Source organism: Homalodisca vitripennis, chromosome X, assembly GCF_021130785.1.
Source record: "Homalodisca vitripennis isolate AUS2020 chromosome X, UT_GWSS_2.1, whole genome shotgun sequence".
NCBI classification, from domain to species: Eukaryota; Metazoa; Arthropoda; class Insecta; order Hemiptera; family Cicadellidae; genus Homalodisca; species Homalodisca vitripennis.
The window spans coordinates 123,347,781-123,367,124 of record NC_060215.1 but is presented as its reverse complement, the minus strand read 5'-3'; the positions used below and the strand labels follow the sequence as shown (position 1 = coordinate 123,367,124).

The window sequence follows — 19,344 nt, the reverse complement described above, 5'->3', positions numbered from 1 at the left end:
AAGGGTCCGGAACCCCCTCCCCCAATTTTAAAATGTTCAATTAATTTTTTGGTAAACGATTAATTATTATTTACATAATTCAGTATTACTGACATGTGCTGCTGAAAGATCGTTGTTAACAAAGAAACTGATAAAGAATTGTTTAAGAAACAAAATGTGGTCCTACTCTCTCTCTGTCCACTACTGGAAAATATCAGTTATCTGGACTCACCCCCTCACCGCCGCCTAAATATTTATAAAACACCTATGGTGTAAACAAGTACAGTTACATATTACGTGACAAAACAAAGTTGATGGAATTATGATAGCTACAACATATTTAATTACTCTTTCCATACGGGTTGGATTGTGGTTCCGAATATATAAAAAACTGCAGTTGTAACCAGGGCCGTACTCTGATTTTTCGGGCCCCGTCATGTCCCGCCACCGTGCACGGTCCCATCAAATAGACGTCCCTGAGGGCCCAGGTTCCGGTAAAATTGTCTCAATAAACCGGTCTGACTACGGGCCTCGTGGTAACTGAAAGTCTCAGAAGTGCTAAAACAAGTCAATTTTATGGAGTGAAACGCTGTAAATTTCCTCAGTAATGCACTTTACTGCAGGTCGTTAAATAAATGTACAATAAACAAATCAAATCTTTACACAATCAACAGCTGATGTGCAATATCTGTTTAATAATAAATTACTTTACTTATAATTTTAACATGGTGATTTATTACAATTAACCAATCCCCGTAACTTAAAAGTCCTTCAGTAATGTGTCAGAGGGAATGCTGAGCGACTGCCACATACAACATTAGTTGTCGTTGCTCACTGGCAACATGTCACCCAATGGTTGGGCTTTTCTCGTAATATTATTTACCATTAGTTCATGTAAGTAAACCATTACACATCCCTATTGTACATTTTGTATATTTAAGGGAGATACAAAACAATTTATTAATTAAAATGAGATAAATTTATGTTCATAAATCTTTTTATTTATGTTTTTCTACGTATAATCTACACAACGGTACTCAATGTTTCAGTAAAGTGCAAGTAACATTTGATGATTCATTTAAGTAAATTAGGTTACTGTATACTATTTTGAGTAATAAAGATAGTGATGAGTAATTCAGCCGGAGTACAGAGCTAGAGTAACCATCACAGGTGGGTTCCATAGTAATATTTAGTTATGCATAGAATCGATTCATTGATAATCATTTTAAGTTTGATATTGAAGCTAGGCAGTATTTTATATGCTTCCACTGATCAAAACCGTCAGAGTCTTGAAATTGAAAATTTAGGTGGGTTTTTGGCTCAAGTTAGCGAAAACGTTAGTTGTCATATTTAAGTTGTTAAATGGCATTTTGAGTTAAAAAAACGGAGGATTTTTCTTAAATTAATAAAATATATTTAGTTATACAATCCAGCAGTATGATAGAAGTGCCTAATAATAATTTGTATTGATAGATGTGAGTAATTATAGAAGAATCCTGTTCAACATTTTAATATCTCGATTAGCTATTTTAGTTTAATTTTAAGAAAAGTGCAATAAAAAATAGGCCATCACTAGTAGCAAACGTGGTTCTTTTTGGTACGCAATCGTGTTTATCATATTAATGAAATGAGATGAAAGGCCGAAAGATACACATTTTTACTATATGAAAAGCAAAACAAAAACTTATAAGTTAAATTCATTAAATTATATAATTTAATTACCTTAACTTAAGCATACGGAATCCATCCTATAACATAAAACAGTCAACTGAAATGCACTATTAATTTCCCAATACAATTTACATTTGAAAAGTAAGGTAGATCGTGGAGTTAGTATTGCCATTAATGTTGTTGCCGTTGATTGTTAAGGCTTTTTGAAAGACTGAAATATTTTTGTTTTCATTTGTGTATTTCATTGTATTCGAAATTTTAAGTTTCCGGCTCATTGTCAAAAGTTTCGTAAACTGTGAAATACCTTTCCACTTTCCTACTTTTTTCTGCTATTTTTGTCTGCTTTTCAGCTATGTTTGACTTTTTAATGTTCGAGGTCGAGTTCCAAAAATCTTACGGGATACATCCAACTTCAGCTATAGTCTTCGATGTACCCTTCCGAAACACTCCATCATCCACGTCTCTTTAAATTGAGAAGCTCACCACTTACTTCAGCCTGCAATGTTGACGATGATATTCTTAGTGTATGACTTGTAACTGTCAGGGTTGTAACGCAGCAACATTACCTGATAGTGTGACACCCAACTTGCTGAGTATTACACGTTCCGTTTCTGCAGCCGATAAACTATCTGTTACTTTTCATACAAGAAGAGCGCAATGCTTTATACATGTGGTGCACATCACAGGGATGTTTTTTTTTGTAACAGTACAAGTATTTATCGATTTTTTCCTTTCCTTTTTTTAGGAGTACAACTAAAAAGCCTTCATTGTTATGAACATCACTGGTACTCTAAGTAAATCGTCCCTTTTACACTTTTCCAAATGACAAATGATGAAGGAAAATAATTTTAAATTGTGAAATATTAACATTTTCTTTTACGACTATGCAGCTTATAATGATTAAAAAACTTTCCCATAGCTAATAGATTCGAAATGTTTTAATTATTCAGGTAGAAAAACAAATGAAATGTAATCATTAACAGTACTTAAGTATCATACTTTCTTCCACTTTACAAACTTTTCAAATTCCACTTCATACACACCTTGAGATTTTACCGAATGGACGAAACACGTGAGGCTGGAGATCTCTTAGTAATAAATACTAGATTTGCAAATTTTACTTAGTAGGTTAATTGTAACATATAACTCACAAGCACCACTTGTTCATGTTAACATACAATGATTACTTGCCACGTTGCTGCCAAAATAGTGTAATAAGTTGTTTTTAGGTTAGAGTTGGCCACACATACTTGTAATTATGGTCAACTAATATTCCTGTTTGTTAATTTTTTCTCATTATACTGTATATTTTATACTGTATGTTGTAATTTTAAAGGAATAAATTTAATTATTTCATCATAATTAATGAACTTATATGATATCTGGGGGTGGGCCTAATGGTTCCAATCTTTTATGAAATGTTCTATGTTCTATGCCTGCGAAATTAATCATTAAACAAATATAAATAATTTCCCTTCACGTCGATGTCGATTCACATACCGCGGCCCCAATATCTTGGTTCGCCATTACAGCTGTAGTTATAAATAGGGATATTATAATACTAGAAGTCTAGAACATGAACACTGGACATATGTTATTGACGATGGAAGGTTTGAAAAGATAACAGTAATTTGGACATTTGCTATCGTTGTATATAACAAAAGGTATAACACAACTTTTCGAGGTTTGGAAGAAAACAAAATCTTTACATTACTTTCTTCTGTCTGTTCTTTATTTTTGTATGTATTCATAACCTCCCCCCCCCCCATGTGATGAATATAATAGATCCCAATCCTCGAAACGTTCTCTTATACCTTTTGTAACAAATAACGATGGCAAATGTCCAAAATATAGCTATACTGTCTAATTTAAATATCAAAAGCACCTATTTTTCTGAAGTGGGCACAAAGTACTGATTTATGACATTGTTTTGGATATATTTAATTATTTATAATGTTATTTATATTGGCGGCTGAAACCTAGACCTGAGAGTCGTTCATCACATAACTTCAGGCTAAGGTAAAATAATTAATTACTTGGAATGCGAAAAATACCGTGTTCGAATCCGGACCTCTAGGACGAAAAGTTGAGGCGCTAACCTCTCAGGTAGTACATGCCATTCGAGCTTAGCGAACAGTACATACGCGCGCTGCAGTAAGTGTATCAGAAGTTGAAATGTATGTGCATAATTAAACTTTTTAATTAAAGTTTATTTAAAAACAAACATATATTGTTTGCATAAGTAATCATTTATGACATTTTATTATCTTATTTAACAGTCAGAAAGTAGTTATTAATTAAGGTACGTATTGTTGTTTTCATATCGTTATGAGTTATTTTAACGTACATGGCCCCTCTAATGTACATGGGAAACAACAGGGTGAAGTGTGTTCAGTAAAAGATTCTTAGATTAATTTAGTTTTTGTTTTATTACAATATTGTGTCATACACATACGGGGGAAATTGTTAAAACACGCTTTAATGTTAATGACCTGTAACTATAAACCTTTGAAAACAACCAATTTTCTGATTCATACCAAAATATTTGTATATGTATATCCTATTCAAGTATAAATATGTTTACAAACATTTTTAAAGCTTTCAAAATTACTAATAATAGCCTACATTTTTATTTTTGGAATCTGATAAACCAGAAGTCATTTCAACATCTGAAATAATTTTAGTTTTACCAATACAACGCCTCTAACTTAGTAGGTAATTTAAGTATGTTTCAAGGCAATTTTATAAAATACTAAGCAATGACTTATAATTTTGGGCCTAGTGAAACACACATTTGGTAAAAATTTAGTGATAAAAAAGTAAGAGGAATTTTATTATTCACTCTATAACTTACACAACTCCATGTTTCAAATGTTTTAGATTTCTTTGACTCCATTACAATACATTGCCTAGTTTAGTTATAAAATGCCTAGTTTTAAAGTACGCACGAACCTTCTTTAGTAATATTTAAATAAGTAACTTTTGAGGAAAAATTTAATAAATTACTTTCCCTTTGTTCCCTATAGGAAAAACAGTAATTCCCTCCCCAAAATCTTCCCCTTATCAAAAAGTAAATACATTATAAACTTTCCAAACGGGCTCACCTTATAAACCTTTTAAAAACCTCTCATTGTAGAAATTTCATTATTTAAAATGAATTTGAAGTACCCAATACCATGTTTCAGCAAGTAAATACACGAGTGAGCAAGTCAGTGAATCAGACAGATAATTCAGACTTATACTGTATACTACTAAACTATTATAATTTTCAGGTGAATTAATCCGACCGATATGCGAGACAGATGACTGTAAGACAGCTGGTAAGGCATTATTTATCCTCCGCTTACACGATTAGATTAAGCAGATTTTACCTTAAAACTGTGCTAATGTTTAATATCATGAAATACTGATTCTATTTTTATGGCAGATATTTTAGCAACCATACCACTGACTCTTACGTTATATGTGTTATATAAGTATAAATAAAATGCATGCAGATAAAATTATTGACTAATTATCGGCTAATATGTTTAAATATATTCTTTTAAGTATAAATAAAATGTATGGGAGTATAATTGTATAAGTATAAGGGCACTATAAAAAGAATTTTTAAGAGTAAAAATATATAAAAGATCTCAAAGCGTATTTATGCTGAAATACGTTATGTATAGTAACGAGAAATGTGTAACGTATTATGGAGTTTATTTCTATAGTATTAACTGCTAAAACCCCCTAAAACCATATTTGTATTAGACCAAGAAGAATTTAGTTTTATTCTTAGAATTTTATATCGAGTTATCACAGGACTGACGACACGATTTTAAGAAGGTCTCGTCTCCTTAACAAGGATGTCATTTCGATGTTCAGTTGGCCTTGAAATGTTACCATAAAGTACAAAGGAGCATGAAATTATCGACAGAGTATTTTAAAGTGTTAATAATTAATACGTTTTAAAAGCTACCATGAGGAAATACGCTTGTAAGCTATCTTCGCCTTTTCTATGCTCATGAACTTGACTCGCAAAGAAACGCCAGAAAAATAAATATTATATCATGATCAAATAGTTACACAATTTTACCTACCACTAAACCTATAAATTCTAACATGAACAAAAATTCCCATTCGTCACAAACATAGTTTATGAAAAGTAATGCGTTTAAACAAAATATTAATATATATGAATTTACTACCGTATATATAATATATACAGTATACATATAATAAAATTACTATAACAAGCTTTACATTGCTTTTTGTCAGCCAATAGAATCCTGAATTACATGGATCCGTCTGTCAGGCCCTGCGATGACTTCTACAAATTTGCTTGCGGGAAATTCCTGGAATCTGCAGAACTACGTGATTATTTGGTACGTCCAGTTTGTAAGCTAACTTTAACAAATTGTATACACACTTTTATATGATTATAATTGTATTGTTTTAAAATAAACTTGATTTAAAACTGTTAATCTAAACTCTTATTATGGCTATTGTTTTCATTAGATTTACATAAATTGTACACATTAATCACTTTAAACATCAATATAAGAAATTAACTTATTTAAATCGGACTACGTTAGTCCAGTTGCATTTTGAAAAGGTCTACCGATAGGGTGAACATGGCCTTGTCAAGGTCTTAAAGCAAATATCACTTAGAATTAGATAACCGAATTTTGCAACGACGTGTGGGGCTGCTCCTTGGATGCGCGACTGCTGAACGACTCCTTCCTTGCAAGTAGCCCATCTCAAGTATTCGTGGCGGTTCGAAAATCATCTTCCGGTGACTTTATTTCACATGTTAAATTCTTTATTTTTATTTTAATATTGAGACATTTACTATTTTCCATAACAATGTTCGAAGTTCTGACCACAAGTAAAAAATGCAATTAATCACTAATTCTACAACTAAATATCAATATATACAGCACATAATTTGAGGAAATTTATGGCATCTATAGCTAAGCCTGTTTAGAGGTATCATCGTTAGTAATACAATATTTAGTGAGTGATTAGACAAAAATATTAGTGCGGTCTAACTCTAAAAATAAATGTATCATTACTTATCATTACTGATATGCATTACTTAAAAATATACATATCATTTATACTTTAACATATAAAGTAATAAGAATAAAATAACTCTTTTCCTGGTAATACTGTTTCAGTTCATTTTACCTTTAAAAATAACTATAATCCAAAATAAATCTCAAGACTCAATTATATAACATGTACAAAAGTGTATAATCATTACTGTATGAGCAGTATTTGCTCAACATCAGTCAAAATCAAGCATAAATTTGTTTTTACTTCAAAAGGAATATTTTTCTCTTAGGTGAAGTTTTATTGTAATTTCTGGCAATTCACTAAAAACTCTAGTTTCTATAAAGTTAAAAGTTCTTGTAAAAGAGTATTCTATTGCTTAGAAACTGTATAGAGGTTGATATATCTCAGCCATAGCTCGTAAGTATTTTCGTTCTGCGGAAAATTTTCACTTTTATCATAAAACAATTTCATAACTTTGAACAAGAATATATAGTTTAAAATAAAATTTTCTCGTAAGAATAATGGGAATGAGGGCTTAAATTATTTTTAAATTAAACTAATCTCATAAAATAATTTTCTTGAAAATATATAAGATTTAAGGAGATTTCATATGTATTACCCCATAAGATCACTCCATATTCAATCCTGCTTTCTACCATGACAAAGTACAGAATTCTCAAGATCTTTGTACTGCTCATGTTCTGTGGGAAATAGAAATATCTAAGTGTGCTGTTACGTTTTCTATTAATTTTGTTGAATGAATTTTGCAATTGACACAAGAATCAACATTGATTACTAATCATTTAACATCGTTAAAGTTTTCAACAATAGAACATTTATTTATTACACATGCATTTGCTCTACCAATGGACTCTGTACACTTGTATTTTATGGGTTATAAACGTGTATTTATTTTCTGAGATTAAAATTTACATATTACTACTTACAACAGGTTTTGGTTTATTTATGTTATTCAACAGAACACAGATTATCTCATTTGTACAATGGAACAGAGGTGATTTAATCAAGACACGACGGGCATAGGATTAGTAGTATTTAAATTTAATATTATATTTTTTTTTGAAAAAGCGCACAAGATAATTGCGAGTGATTACTCTGCCACGACTGTAAACACATGATGAGGCTTTAATTTTTAAATTAGTTAAATGCCTTTCACGATTATCTTGGAAGTGTCACAAAGGTACGTGTAACATTAGGTGTAAATGAATGTTTATTTCCTTGTAGTGATAAGTTTAATATACAAATTTAACAAAACTTCCTTACATCAAATGTATCTCATTATGTCATAGTACTAACTGTCTCAGGCACGTTTCAATATATCAATGAGAAATTTACATTTTGTCACGTTTTAAACATCTATAATGTTTTGATTGTTTATCTGACAATAAACATCTGATGGTACAGATATAAAAACATACACAATATATTTATTGTAAATATCTTGTTAGTGTTATTATAATGGTTAAAACATGATTTCAGTCAAGTAACTCTTCGTACATCCAAGTTCACGAAATAGTGCAAGATCAGTTGAAGGCTATCCTTTTCGAAGAGTCAACACCAGATGAACCTAACCCATACAAGACAATGAAACATTTGTTTTCTCTGTGTTTGGATGAAGGTAATCGTGTGTGCACTAAATTGCAATAAATACTTTGACAAGCTTGTATGCCTGTTTCATTGATTTTATAACGGATGATTGAAGTATAGTAATCGTTTCCAGTTGTAATGAAAAATATTTATGTATCATACTGTTGTATATATGGTTATAAAAATTTAATAATACTTTAGGCCTAATATAACAAAGTACGATAACTTATTATAAAACTATAATTATTTATTCTACATAAATAAGTATATAATATATATATATATATATATATATATATATATATATATATATATATATAATGCTTGAACGTTTTACTGTATGTAATTTAATGATTTAATTATGCTGTGGCTTATAAGTGAAATCAAAATTTGATATTTATTATTGCAGTAATTATCAGTAAATATTATAAACACAGTTTAATATATAAAAAGTACAGTGGTATGTCTCAAAAAATAAAACACAGCGGTTCAAAAAGAAATATTTGCTCTCTCCTTCGGCTGTTAAACTCTAGTCGGCTGTTAAAGTAACAATCGTGAAGGTTAAGAACAGTTATAACTTGGGCATCGAATTCTAATTATTTTCTTAATTTGTTTATGTTTAGTTTCTGGTCAATTATATGTTACAACTTTAGCTGTGGTGGTGGATTTGCTTTCAACATACTCAGTTTACGGTTTTCGAATTTTTATACTTTATTAATTATAAACTTTACTATTTCTAAGTTCAAGATGTGACGTCAACAGTCTTGACCGTGAGTCTAGCAGTGGAGTTGCTTATGATACACAATTGTATTTAATTTTAATTCCAATTTTATTTGGATATAACAGGATATTTGGGATCTACCCGTGTTTCATATAATTAATAATTAGGCTGTAATTATATTTTTATACGTGATAGAATTCAATGTTATGATCAATAGTATAATCTACAAACATCGTAGGGAAAACATTAAAAATACCAAATTTGCCATCACTTTAAAGCTTTCAACTGTAAAATATCACTACAATAATTTCAACTTATCTGCACCTGATAGCTTAAGTACTTCAAAGCTAATGCTTTCAAAAGGAAATGAACATAACACGTAATGCTTTCTTAAAAAAATATGTGAAATACTGCAATAATAAATATCAAATTTTCATTTCACTTAATATTGGCTTTAAAATAATATAAATATGAATACATTTAACTTAATTACATATAAAACACAAATATGCTATCGAAAGGCCTCCTAAAAATTAAAGTTTTTATGTATTAGTTTTGTGTGTTTTAAATGTAATCAAGTTCATAGTAGCCAATACAACATCAATGCATTTAGTTTCCATTTCTTGTATTAGCCACAGCATAATTAAATCATTAAATTACATACAGTAAAACGTTTAATTTTCAATTATTAGTTAATAACTTTTGTAGGCTTCTACTCCTCCGCACTCTTTATTTGTGTACAAATCTTGATAATTAAATTTTTTACTTACAGATTGCCAATGTATAATAAAGGTATTTAAATTTTTATTTCATTTTGATAAAAGATTCCATAAATTTATAATAGCAAGAAAGTTTATCACTCATCGAACTGTTGGATTTGTTTACATTACCTCCCTCCATTTATCCGTCTTTTAACTCACAAATATATAGATGGCATTCCTACCCATTATGGTCATCATTGATGATTTGGATCTCAAATTCATCGAATTTTTGCAAGTTTTCGAAGTTCACAAGGATCTAGAATATCTAGGGGTTCTGTAATTTCTGCTAGTTAACCTCTCTTATGTTTTATATTCAAAAATAGTAGGTTTTGATAAGTTTTCTTGGTATAATTGTCGATATTTAGTACTTGAATAATATCTAGTTCAAATTAAATACTTCTGAACACTTTAAAGATTAAAGAATTATTATTTTATCTCAATTTCACAAGAATTTAAAATAAACAACGTTGAAATAAACTATACTATGTGAAATACTGTCAAATTCACTGCTTTACATTTGTGTAGTTAATTATAGATTGGTTTTTTTTATCTGATATTCAACAATTTTGATGTTTTACAAAATAAATGTTCAAAGTATATTTCTTATTATACAATGATAAAATATCTCTTATAGCTTCATTGTATAGTAATTATATCGAAATTTATTCATAAATATATTGATAATTTAGTTTCAATTTGTTATGTTGTATCTATTAAATTATAAAACGTGTCCAATGTATACAATATTGTATTTATGCAACATAAAAACATATTAAAAATGACTGTACAAAATTCAAAACTTAAACATAAATATATGATATGTCAAATAAATGCAATTTGTTACATTAAGCCCATGAAAAATGTGTATATTATACTTCTAAATTATTATAACTATGATTAAATTTAACTTACTAAGTAATTAATTACAAATAACTTGTTTATGTTGCAAACAGTCTGTTTGGTAAGTGTAGTATAAAATATATCTGTCTTTTTGTTAGAGTATTAATGAGATTTATAATTCTATTGTTTTTTTTTATAACGGTGTTATGCATTAATTAATAACAAAATTACATTATATATATATATACATATACATATATATATATATATATATATATATATATATATATATATATATATATATATATATATACTAATAAAAGAATTAACTAATACATCATTTAAATTCAGAATTTTCAACTATAAAAATAAAGAATAAAATGATAAATACTAATACAGTTAATTAAACAAATGTTTTATATCTTCTTATAATACAGATTTCATATGATTTCTAGATAAATGTTTTATTAATGACCTTTCCATCACTCGCATATTATAGCAAAACCTAATGTATAATGTAACACTATTTAATATTTGACTCTCGGTGCCTTAGACAAGATAGATGCCAGAGGAGTAAGTCCAGCGGTCACTAGGCTGGAGGCTGCTGGAGGCTGGCCGGTGCTGGGAAACTGGAGGCACTTTGGCTGGAGCTTCTTGGACACAGAAATACGACTGAGAAACCTCTCTATCGGTGGCGGAAGTCTCTTCCAGATAGACGTATCCGTAGATCTAAAGAATGCCAGCAAACGTGTCATCCAGGTGTGATTTTGTGGATAGCGTAAAGGTTAGGGAATAGTATAAAATAAGAAAATATGAGACAATTCTTACTTTTTCATTTAATTTTCCTAAAATACAGAAAGAATAAAAATATTATATTTTCAATAATTAAGCAATAATGGAATGGCCGCAGTGTTAGTAAATCACATCATTTTTTAAGAAAGCATTACGTGGTATGTTCATTTCCGTTTGAAAGCATTAGCTTTGAAGTACTTAAGCTATCAGGTGCAGATAAGTTGAAATTATTGTAGTGATATTTTACAGTTGAAAGCTTTAAAGTGATGGCAAATTTGGTATTTTTAATGTTTTTCCTACGATGTTTGTAGATTATACTATTGATCATAACCTTGAATTCTATCACGTATAAAAATATAATTACAGCCTAATTATTAATTATATGAAACACGGGTAGATCCCAAATATCCTGTTATATCCAAATAAAATTGGAATTAAAATTAAATACAATTGTGTATCATATGCAACTCCACTGCTAGACTCACGGTCAAGACTGTTGACGTCACATCTTGAACTTAGAAATAGTAAAGTTTATAATTAATAAAGTATAAAAATTCGAAAACCGTAAACTGAGTATGTTGAAAGCAAATCCACCACCACAGCTATAATTGTAACATATAATTGACCAGAAACTAAACATAAAAAAATTAAGAAAATAATCAGAATTCGATGCCCAAGTTATAACTGTTCTTAACCTTCACGATTGTTACTTTAACAGCCGACTAGAGTTTAACAGCCGAAGGAGAGAGCAAATATTTCTTTTTAAACCGCTGTGTTTTATTTTTTGAGACATACCACTGTAGTAATTATTCATAATTCTGACCTGGTTTCAAGTTATCCATAATCAATGTTGAACTTCAAACTATATGGCTCGTATGTGAGTGCATATCTAATTTAAATTGCTGAAATACTAAGATAGAAGTTATTTAAAAATAAATTGAAATTAAAAAATGTTTAGTACCGGTGTATTTATACAGATTGACCAACCCGAGGTCTTGGAACTGTCACGGGAGTTTCTAGTGAAGGGGCTGAGCAACCCCATGGTCCAGGCCTACTACAGTTACATGGTGGACATAGCCGAGATGTACGGGGCAGATAGACGTCTGGCACAAGTGAAACTCTACGAGAGCTTGATGTTCGAGATAGAGCTAGCAAAGGTAAGTTACACACAGTCAAATTACTCTAAAGCCCTCTCCAATGATTAATATTGACATAGCCGAGATGTACGGGGCAGACAGACGTCTGGCACAAGTGAAACTCTACGAGAGCTTGATGTTCGAGATAGAGCTAGCAAAGGTAAGTTACACACAGTCAAATTACTCTAAAGCCTTCTCTGATGATTGTTATTGACATGACGGACGATGTACGGTGCAGACAGTCTAGACGCCTGGCACAAGTGAAACTCAACGAGAGCTTGGTGTTCGAGATAGAGCTAGGAAAGGTAAGTTACACACAGTCAAATTACTCTAAAAGCCTTCTCTGATGATTGTTTATTGACATAACGGAGATGTACGGGGCAGATAGACGCCTGGCACAAGTGAAACTCTACGAGAGCTTGATGTTCGAGATAGAGCTAGCAAAGGTAAGTTACACACAGTCAAATTACTCTAAAGCCCTCTCCAATGATTAATATTGACATAGCGGAGATGTACGGTGCAGATAGACGTCTGGCACAAGTGAAACTCAACGAGAGCTTGGTGTTCGAGATAGAGCTAGGAAAGGTAAGTTACACACAGTCAAATTACTCTAAAGCCTTCTCTGATGATTGTTATTGACATAACGGAGATGTACGGGGCAGATAGACGCCTGGCACAAGTGAAACTCAACGAGAGCTTGATGTTCCAGATAGAGCTAGGAAAGGTAAGTTACACACAGTCAATTTACTCTAAAGCCCTCTCCAATGATTAATATTGACATAGCCGAGATGTACGGGGCAGACAGACGTCTGGCACAAGTGAAACTCAACGAGAGCTTGATGTTCGAGATAGAGCTAGCAAAGGTAAGTTACACACAGTCAATTTACTCTAAAGCCCTCTCCAATGATTAATATTGACATAGCGGAGATGTACGGTGCAGATAGACGTCTGGCACAAGTGAAACTCAACGAGAGCTTGATGTTCGAGATAGAGCTAGCAAAGGTAAGTTACACACAGTCAATTTACTCTAAAGCCCTCTCCGATGATTAATATTGACATAGCGGAGATGTACGGGGCAGATAGACGTCTGGCACAAGTGAAACTCAACGAGAGCTTGATGTTCGAGATAGAGCTAGCAAAGGTAAGTTACACACAGTCAAATTACTCTAAAGCCCTCTCCAATGATTAATATTGACATAGCCGAGATGTACGGGGCAGACAGACGTCTGGCACAAGTGAAACTCTACGAGAGCTTGATGTTCGAGATAGAGCTAGCAAAGGTAAGTTACACACAGTCAATTTACTCTAAAGCCCTCTCCAATGATTAATATTGACATAGCGGAGATGTACGGTGCAGATAGACGTCTGGCACAAGTGAAACTCAACGAGAGCTTGGTGTTCGAGATAGAGCTAGGAAAGGTAAGTTACACACAGTCAAATTACTCTAAAGCCTTCTCTGATGATTGTTATTGACATAACGGAGATATACGGGGCAGATAGACGCCTGGCACAAGTGAAACTCAACGAGAGCTTGATGTTCGAGATAGAGCTAGGAAAGGTAAGTTACACACAGTCAATTTACTCTAAAGCCCTCTCCAATGATTAATATTGACATAGCGGAGATGTACGTTGCAGATAGACGTCTGGCACAAGTGAAACTCAACGAGAGCTTGATGTTCGAGATAGAGCTAGCAAAGGTAAGTTACACACAGTCAATTTACTCTAAAGCCCTCTCCGATGATTAATATTGACATAGCGGAGATGTACGGGGCAGATAGACGTCTGGCACAAGTGAAACTCAACGAGAGCTTGATGTTCGAGATAGAGCTAGCAAAGGTAAGTTACACACAGTCAAATTACTCTAAAGCCCTCCCCAATGATTAATATTGACATAGGCGAGATGTACGGGGCAGACAGACGTCTGGCACAAGTGAAACTCTACGAGAGCTTGATGTTCGAGATAGAGCTAGCAAAGGTAAGTTACACACAGTCAATTTACTCTAAAGCCCTCTCCAATGATTAATATTGACATAGCGGAGATGTACGGTGCAGATAGACGTCTGGCACAAGTGAAACTCAACGAGAGCTTGGTGTTCGAGATAGAGCTAGGAAAGGTAAGTTACACACAGTCAAATTACTCTAAAGCCTTCTCTGATGATTGTTATTGACATAACGGAGATGTACGGGGCAGATAGACGCCTGGCACAAGTGAAACTCAACGAGAGCTTGATGTTCCAGATAGAGCTAGGAAAGGTAAGTTACACACAGTCAATTTACTCTAAAGCCCTCTCCAATGATTAATATTGACATAGCCGAGATGTACGGGGCAGACAGACGTCTGGCACAAGTGAAACTCAACGAGAGCTTGATGTTCGAGATAGAGCTAGCAAAGGTAAGTTACACACAGTCAATTTACTCTAAAGCCCTCTCCAATGATTAATATTGACATAGCGGAGATGTACGGTGCAGACAGACGTCTGGCACAAGTGAAACTCTACGAGAGCTTGATGTTCGAGATAGAGCTAGCAAAGGTAAGTTACACACAGTCAATTTACTCTAAAGCCCTCTCCAATGATTAATATTGACATAGCGGAGATGTACGGTGCAGATAGACGTCTGGCACAAGTGAAACTCAACGAGAGCTTGGTGTTCGAGATAGAGCTAGGAAAGGTAAGTTACACACAGTCAAATTACTCTAAAGCCTTCTCTGATGATTGTTATTGACATAACGGAGATGTACGGGGCAGATAGACGCCTGGCACAAGTGAAACTCAACGAGAGCTTGATGTTCGAGATAGAGCTAGGAAAGGTAAGTTACACACAGTCAATTTACTCTAAAGCCCTCTCCAATGATTAATATTGACATAGCCGAGATGTACGGGGCAGACAGACGTCTGGCACAAGTGAAACTCAACGAGAGCTTGATGTTCGAGATAGAGCTAGCAAAGGTAAGTTACACACAGTCAATTTACTCTAAAGCCCTCTCCAATGATTAATATTGACATAGCGGAGATGTACGGTGCAGATAGACGTCTGGCACAAGTGAAACTCAACGAGAGCTTGGTGTTCGAGATAGAGCTAGGAAAGGTAAGTTACACACAGTCAAATTACTCTAAAGCCTTCTCTGATGATTGTTATTGACATAACGGAGATGTACGGGGCAGATAGACGCCTGGCACAAGTGAAACTCAACGAGAGCTTGATGTTCGAGATAGAGCTAGGAAAGGTAAGTTACACACAGTCAATTTACTCTAAAGCCCTCTCCAATGATTAATATTGACATAGCCGAGATGTACGGGGCAGACAGACGTCTGGCACAAGTGAAACTCAACGAGAGCTTGATGTTCGAGATAGAGCTAGCAAAGGTAAGTTACACACAGTCAATTTACTCTAAAGCCCTCTCCAATGATTAATATTGACATAGCGGAGATGTACGGTGCAGATAGACGTCTGGCACAAGTGAAACTCAACGAGAGCTTGATGTTCGAGATAGAGCTAGCAAAGGTAAGTTACACACAGTCAATTTACTCTAAATCCTTCTCCAATGTTAGATTATGTACATAAATTGTATAGGAAATTCAATATCAAGCTGGTGAACACTCAATGGCACACTCACTAGTTGTAAGTAAGGCGGAATTGATGATATTGGTGGTTTATGTACAGTCAAGGTAGTATGATAAGGTGTTTCAGAACTCTTTTCGCGTACTTTATGGGCCTGTTCCTGTATTTTTTAAATTTATGATTCTTTAAAACCATTACAAATACATTAACAAAATATTGCACGTATATTTACACTAATAACATTTATTTTAAACATCTAAAAAAATCTAAAATTTATCACTTTAAGCTTTTGACTTAAAATTACTGAGAACACGATCATTTTGCTAATATTTAATATTTTAAATGATTTTTAGAACGGTGTTATAAATCCAAAGAACTTATTACTTAAGAAAACTTAATGAAAAATAATCCATATATTGCAACTTCGGTAAATGTATTTTAGTACGCACACTCCGTAGTTATTGGAGCCAGTCTGCCACTCAACAGTTCAATAGCACTCAAAGCACAAGCATTTTACTTACTAATATTTTAGAAGAATAATGGTTTGTATATTGTTTTTATAAAACGAAAGAATATATAGTTTAAGACATTTGAATGTAAAATAACCGATACCTTGCAACTTTAATTAAGGTAGTAAGTACACACACTCCGTAGCTATTCCTGCCAGTCTAGTTATTTACAATTTCAATAGCACTAAAAGCACAAGAATTTTACTTATATTTTAGAACAATAATGGTTTTTGTAACGTTTTTATAAAACCAAAGAACGTTTAGTTTAAGAACTTTTAAAGTAAGGTACATATATTATGGAAAATGCATCTCTTTTTTTAAGTTACTAATAATCCAACGACATATTTTTTAAATGTAGAAGAACTGAAATATTTAAACTTTAGTAAAGGTAATACTGGAGTAGGTTCTTAGCGCAACAATTCAAATTATTGAAGTGACAAGACATTTTTAACTACCAAATGTAGGTTAGTGGTAGTGCTCACATCGTTAAATGTATAACATGTATTTAAAGCTCGCGTGAGAAAATATATTGCGTTACAAGAAGACCTTCACAATTCATCCTCAGTCGTTATTAAACACCGCGCCCTTTGTTATTGGTAATGCTATTGCTTCAGCGGATTTACCGTCAGCCAGCCCATAAAAAGTGAATTTCACAATTTTCCGATAAAGGATATTCTATAATAACTACAATCATTGTTACAGGGAATCCGTAAAAACGTCAACTATAAGAACCTGTCTGTTTACTGCTGTTGTCATAAATACTAGATACATGGTGTAGTAAAATACTTCAATGTACTTAACAGATGATTGATTATGCGCTAGTTCCAAACAAGTAGGTGTTTGTCAACCATAGAGTATTGCAACAAACATAATCGGCTCAGTACTTTATAATAACCAATGTATAATTCAATGTATTTTGTTTGATAATAAATTCAATACCGTAAAGATGGATTAAAATACAATTTATTCCTTTTACTGTATGACTACTAGCACAATCCTATATATGATTGGTTATTAATAAAATATCTTGACGCAAAAATTATTGTGCTAAGAACCGGCTCAAGTACAACGCGTACTACCCTTTCCTAAAGCTCCAATATTTAGTTTCTTCTACATCCAATTTACGTAAACAATATGTACTTGTTATTATGAATTGTATATATTTGTTCTAAACATGTTTTTTTTTAATATTAGTAAAATGCTATTTCTTTTAAGTCTAAATTTAAAAATTGTCCCCATCTTAAAATTATTAGATGTAAAATGTTCTCTAATTATTTATTTATTCGTTTTTATTAATGATAAAACCCCATACACAACTGAGTTAATTATAAGTAAGAGTTTTATAGAAAAATGTGTTGCAATAAAAATACTAATATTTAAAGTCAAAATATTGTTTAAAATGAATTTAATGTAACCGTTGAAACGTTCCCCCAAAGAATCTGATAAAAGTTCTGAGTCACCCTGTTATAGAAACTTTGGAACGGGGGTGTTTTTTGCGATCTGAGGATCACGTTCGGTGAAGTTATGGAAAACCTGTCGGTATGTGCTATCATGAGTACAATTTCAATAGTTTGGCCTTGTATACAAACCCTAAAAAAGCGGACTTTTATCATTTCTTTTTCCAAAGTTCAATATTTCTCTTTATTTCTGAAAAATATGTTGATTAACTTTGGACGTTAACTAGTCACAAATACAGCTTAGAAAGTCGTAATGTATTCCTAGTACTGATAAAATTATGGTTGGAGAATAAAATTTAAGAGTATTGTCAACTGCAAGTCTTAAAGTTTGTTCTGCCATGCTTTCTTAAGAATGGATACGATAAACAATTCGTCATTGAAAACTTTGACGTCCTAGTAATTTATAACTACTGGTCTAAGAAACTGGTGCAGGAGCGTCATTATATTATACTGCTTAAGTAGTAGTTCTCTGTGACCATCTCTCTACATTAGATTATTTCATGAGAGCTATGTAGACATATATAAATGTATCCTCTGTAATTCATGCACATAAATAAATTTGGGCACATTTATACACATATGGATATACAGTAAAAACAATCTGTCAATGCGTTTGGCTATTAACCATGCTGTCAAACAGACACTAAGATACTGTTAAGAGCGTGTCGATGAAAGTTCTAGACAAACGGGGAAACCCCCTATACAAAGACATAATAGATGAATATCGTTGTTGGAAGAGGAGCGGTCAGTGGGGTGGGTCGGTTTTCTTTAATCCGACCGTCACCACTCTTCTTATCTGAGCTAAGGATGGGTGCTGTGACCCTCCTCCATTCGTCTCGTGGGTTCTGGACTCTCCACTTGAATGTTCTGGAAGCGCCAGTAGTCTTATAAGGAACTGTAGCGACGCAGCGAGTCGAGTTGAGCTGCAGAAGTGAACTTATGAAGTGACAGAAACTAGTGATAACACTCGTGACAGCTGGAGTTTTGTTATAGCCATTGAGTGTCTAAGTGTTAAATATAGTCTCCACTGTAATTAGATAGTCAATTTAGCTCACAGTGGATTGAGATAGAATAAACTAGTGACAGTGAATTTCGTAAACAAGTAGTTTATTTAACTCCAGCCTACTTTGAAGTATATATTATATTTTGATTTGTAAAATAAACAAATGTTTAGTGGACTCAATATGCACCGAGTGTTTCATTCAAGCAAACTCGTGGCAATACATTCTATGTATAATTACATAATGAGAATTACCTCAGTTTATTACA

The 19,344-nt window shown here is 32.5% G+C and overlaps 1 protein-coding gene across 1 annotated transcript in view; it reads left to right on the top strand.

The window, feature by feature from the left end:
• The first annotated feature begins 756 nt into the window (after nt 1–756).
• The window catches only part of LOC124369849 (neprilysin-2-like), a 32,674-nt gene continuing 14,086 nt past the window's right edge, over nt 757–19,344 (top strand). Inside the window, exons 1-6 of the mRNA XM_046827979.1 lie at nt 757–873; nt 4,923–4,970; nt 5,911–6,017; nt 8,191–8,329; nt 11,174–11,379; nt 12,390–12,569. Of these exons, the coding sequence (XP_046683935.1) occupies nt 822–873; nt 4,923–4,970; nt 5,911–6,017; nt 8,191–8,329; nt 11,174–11,379; nt 12,390–12,569 (732 nt within the window). The 5' untranslated portion in view covers nt 757–821. The remainder of the gene's footprint in view (nt 874–4,922; nt 4,971–5,910; nt 6,018–8,190; nt 8,330–11,173; nt 11,380–12,389; nt 12,570–19,344) is intronic.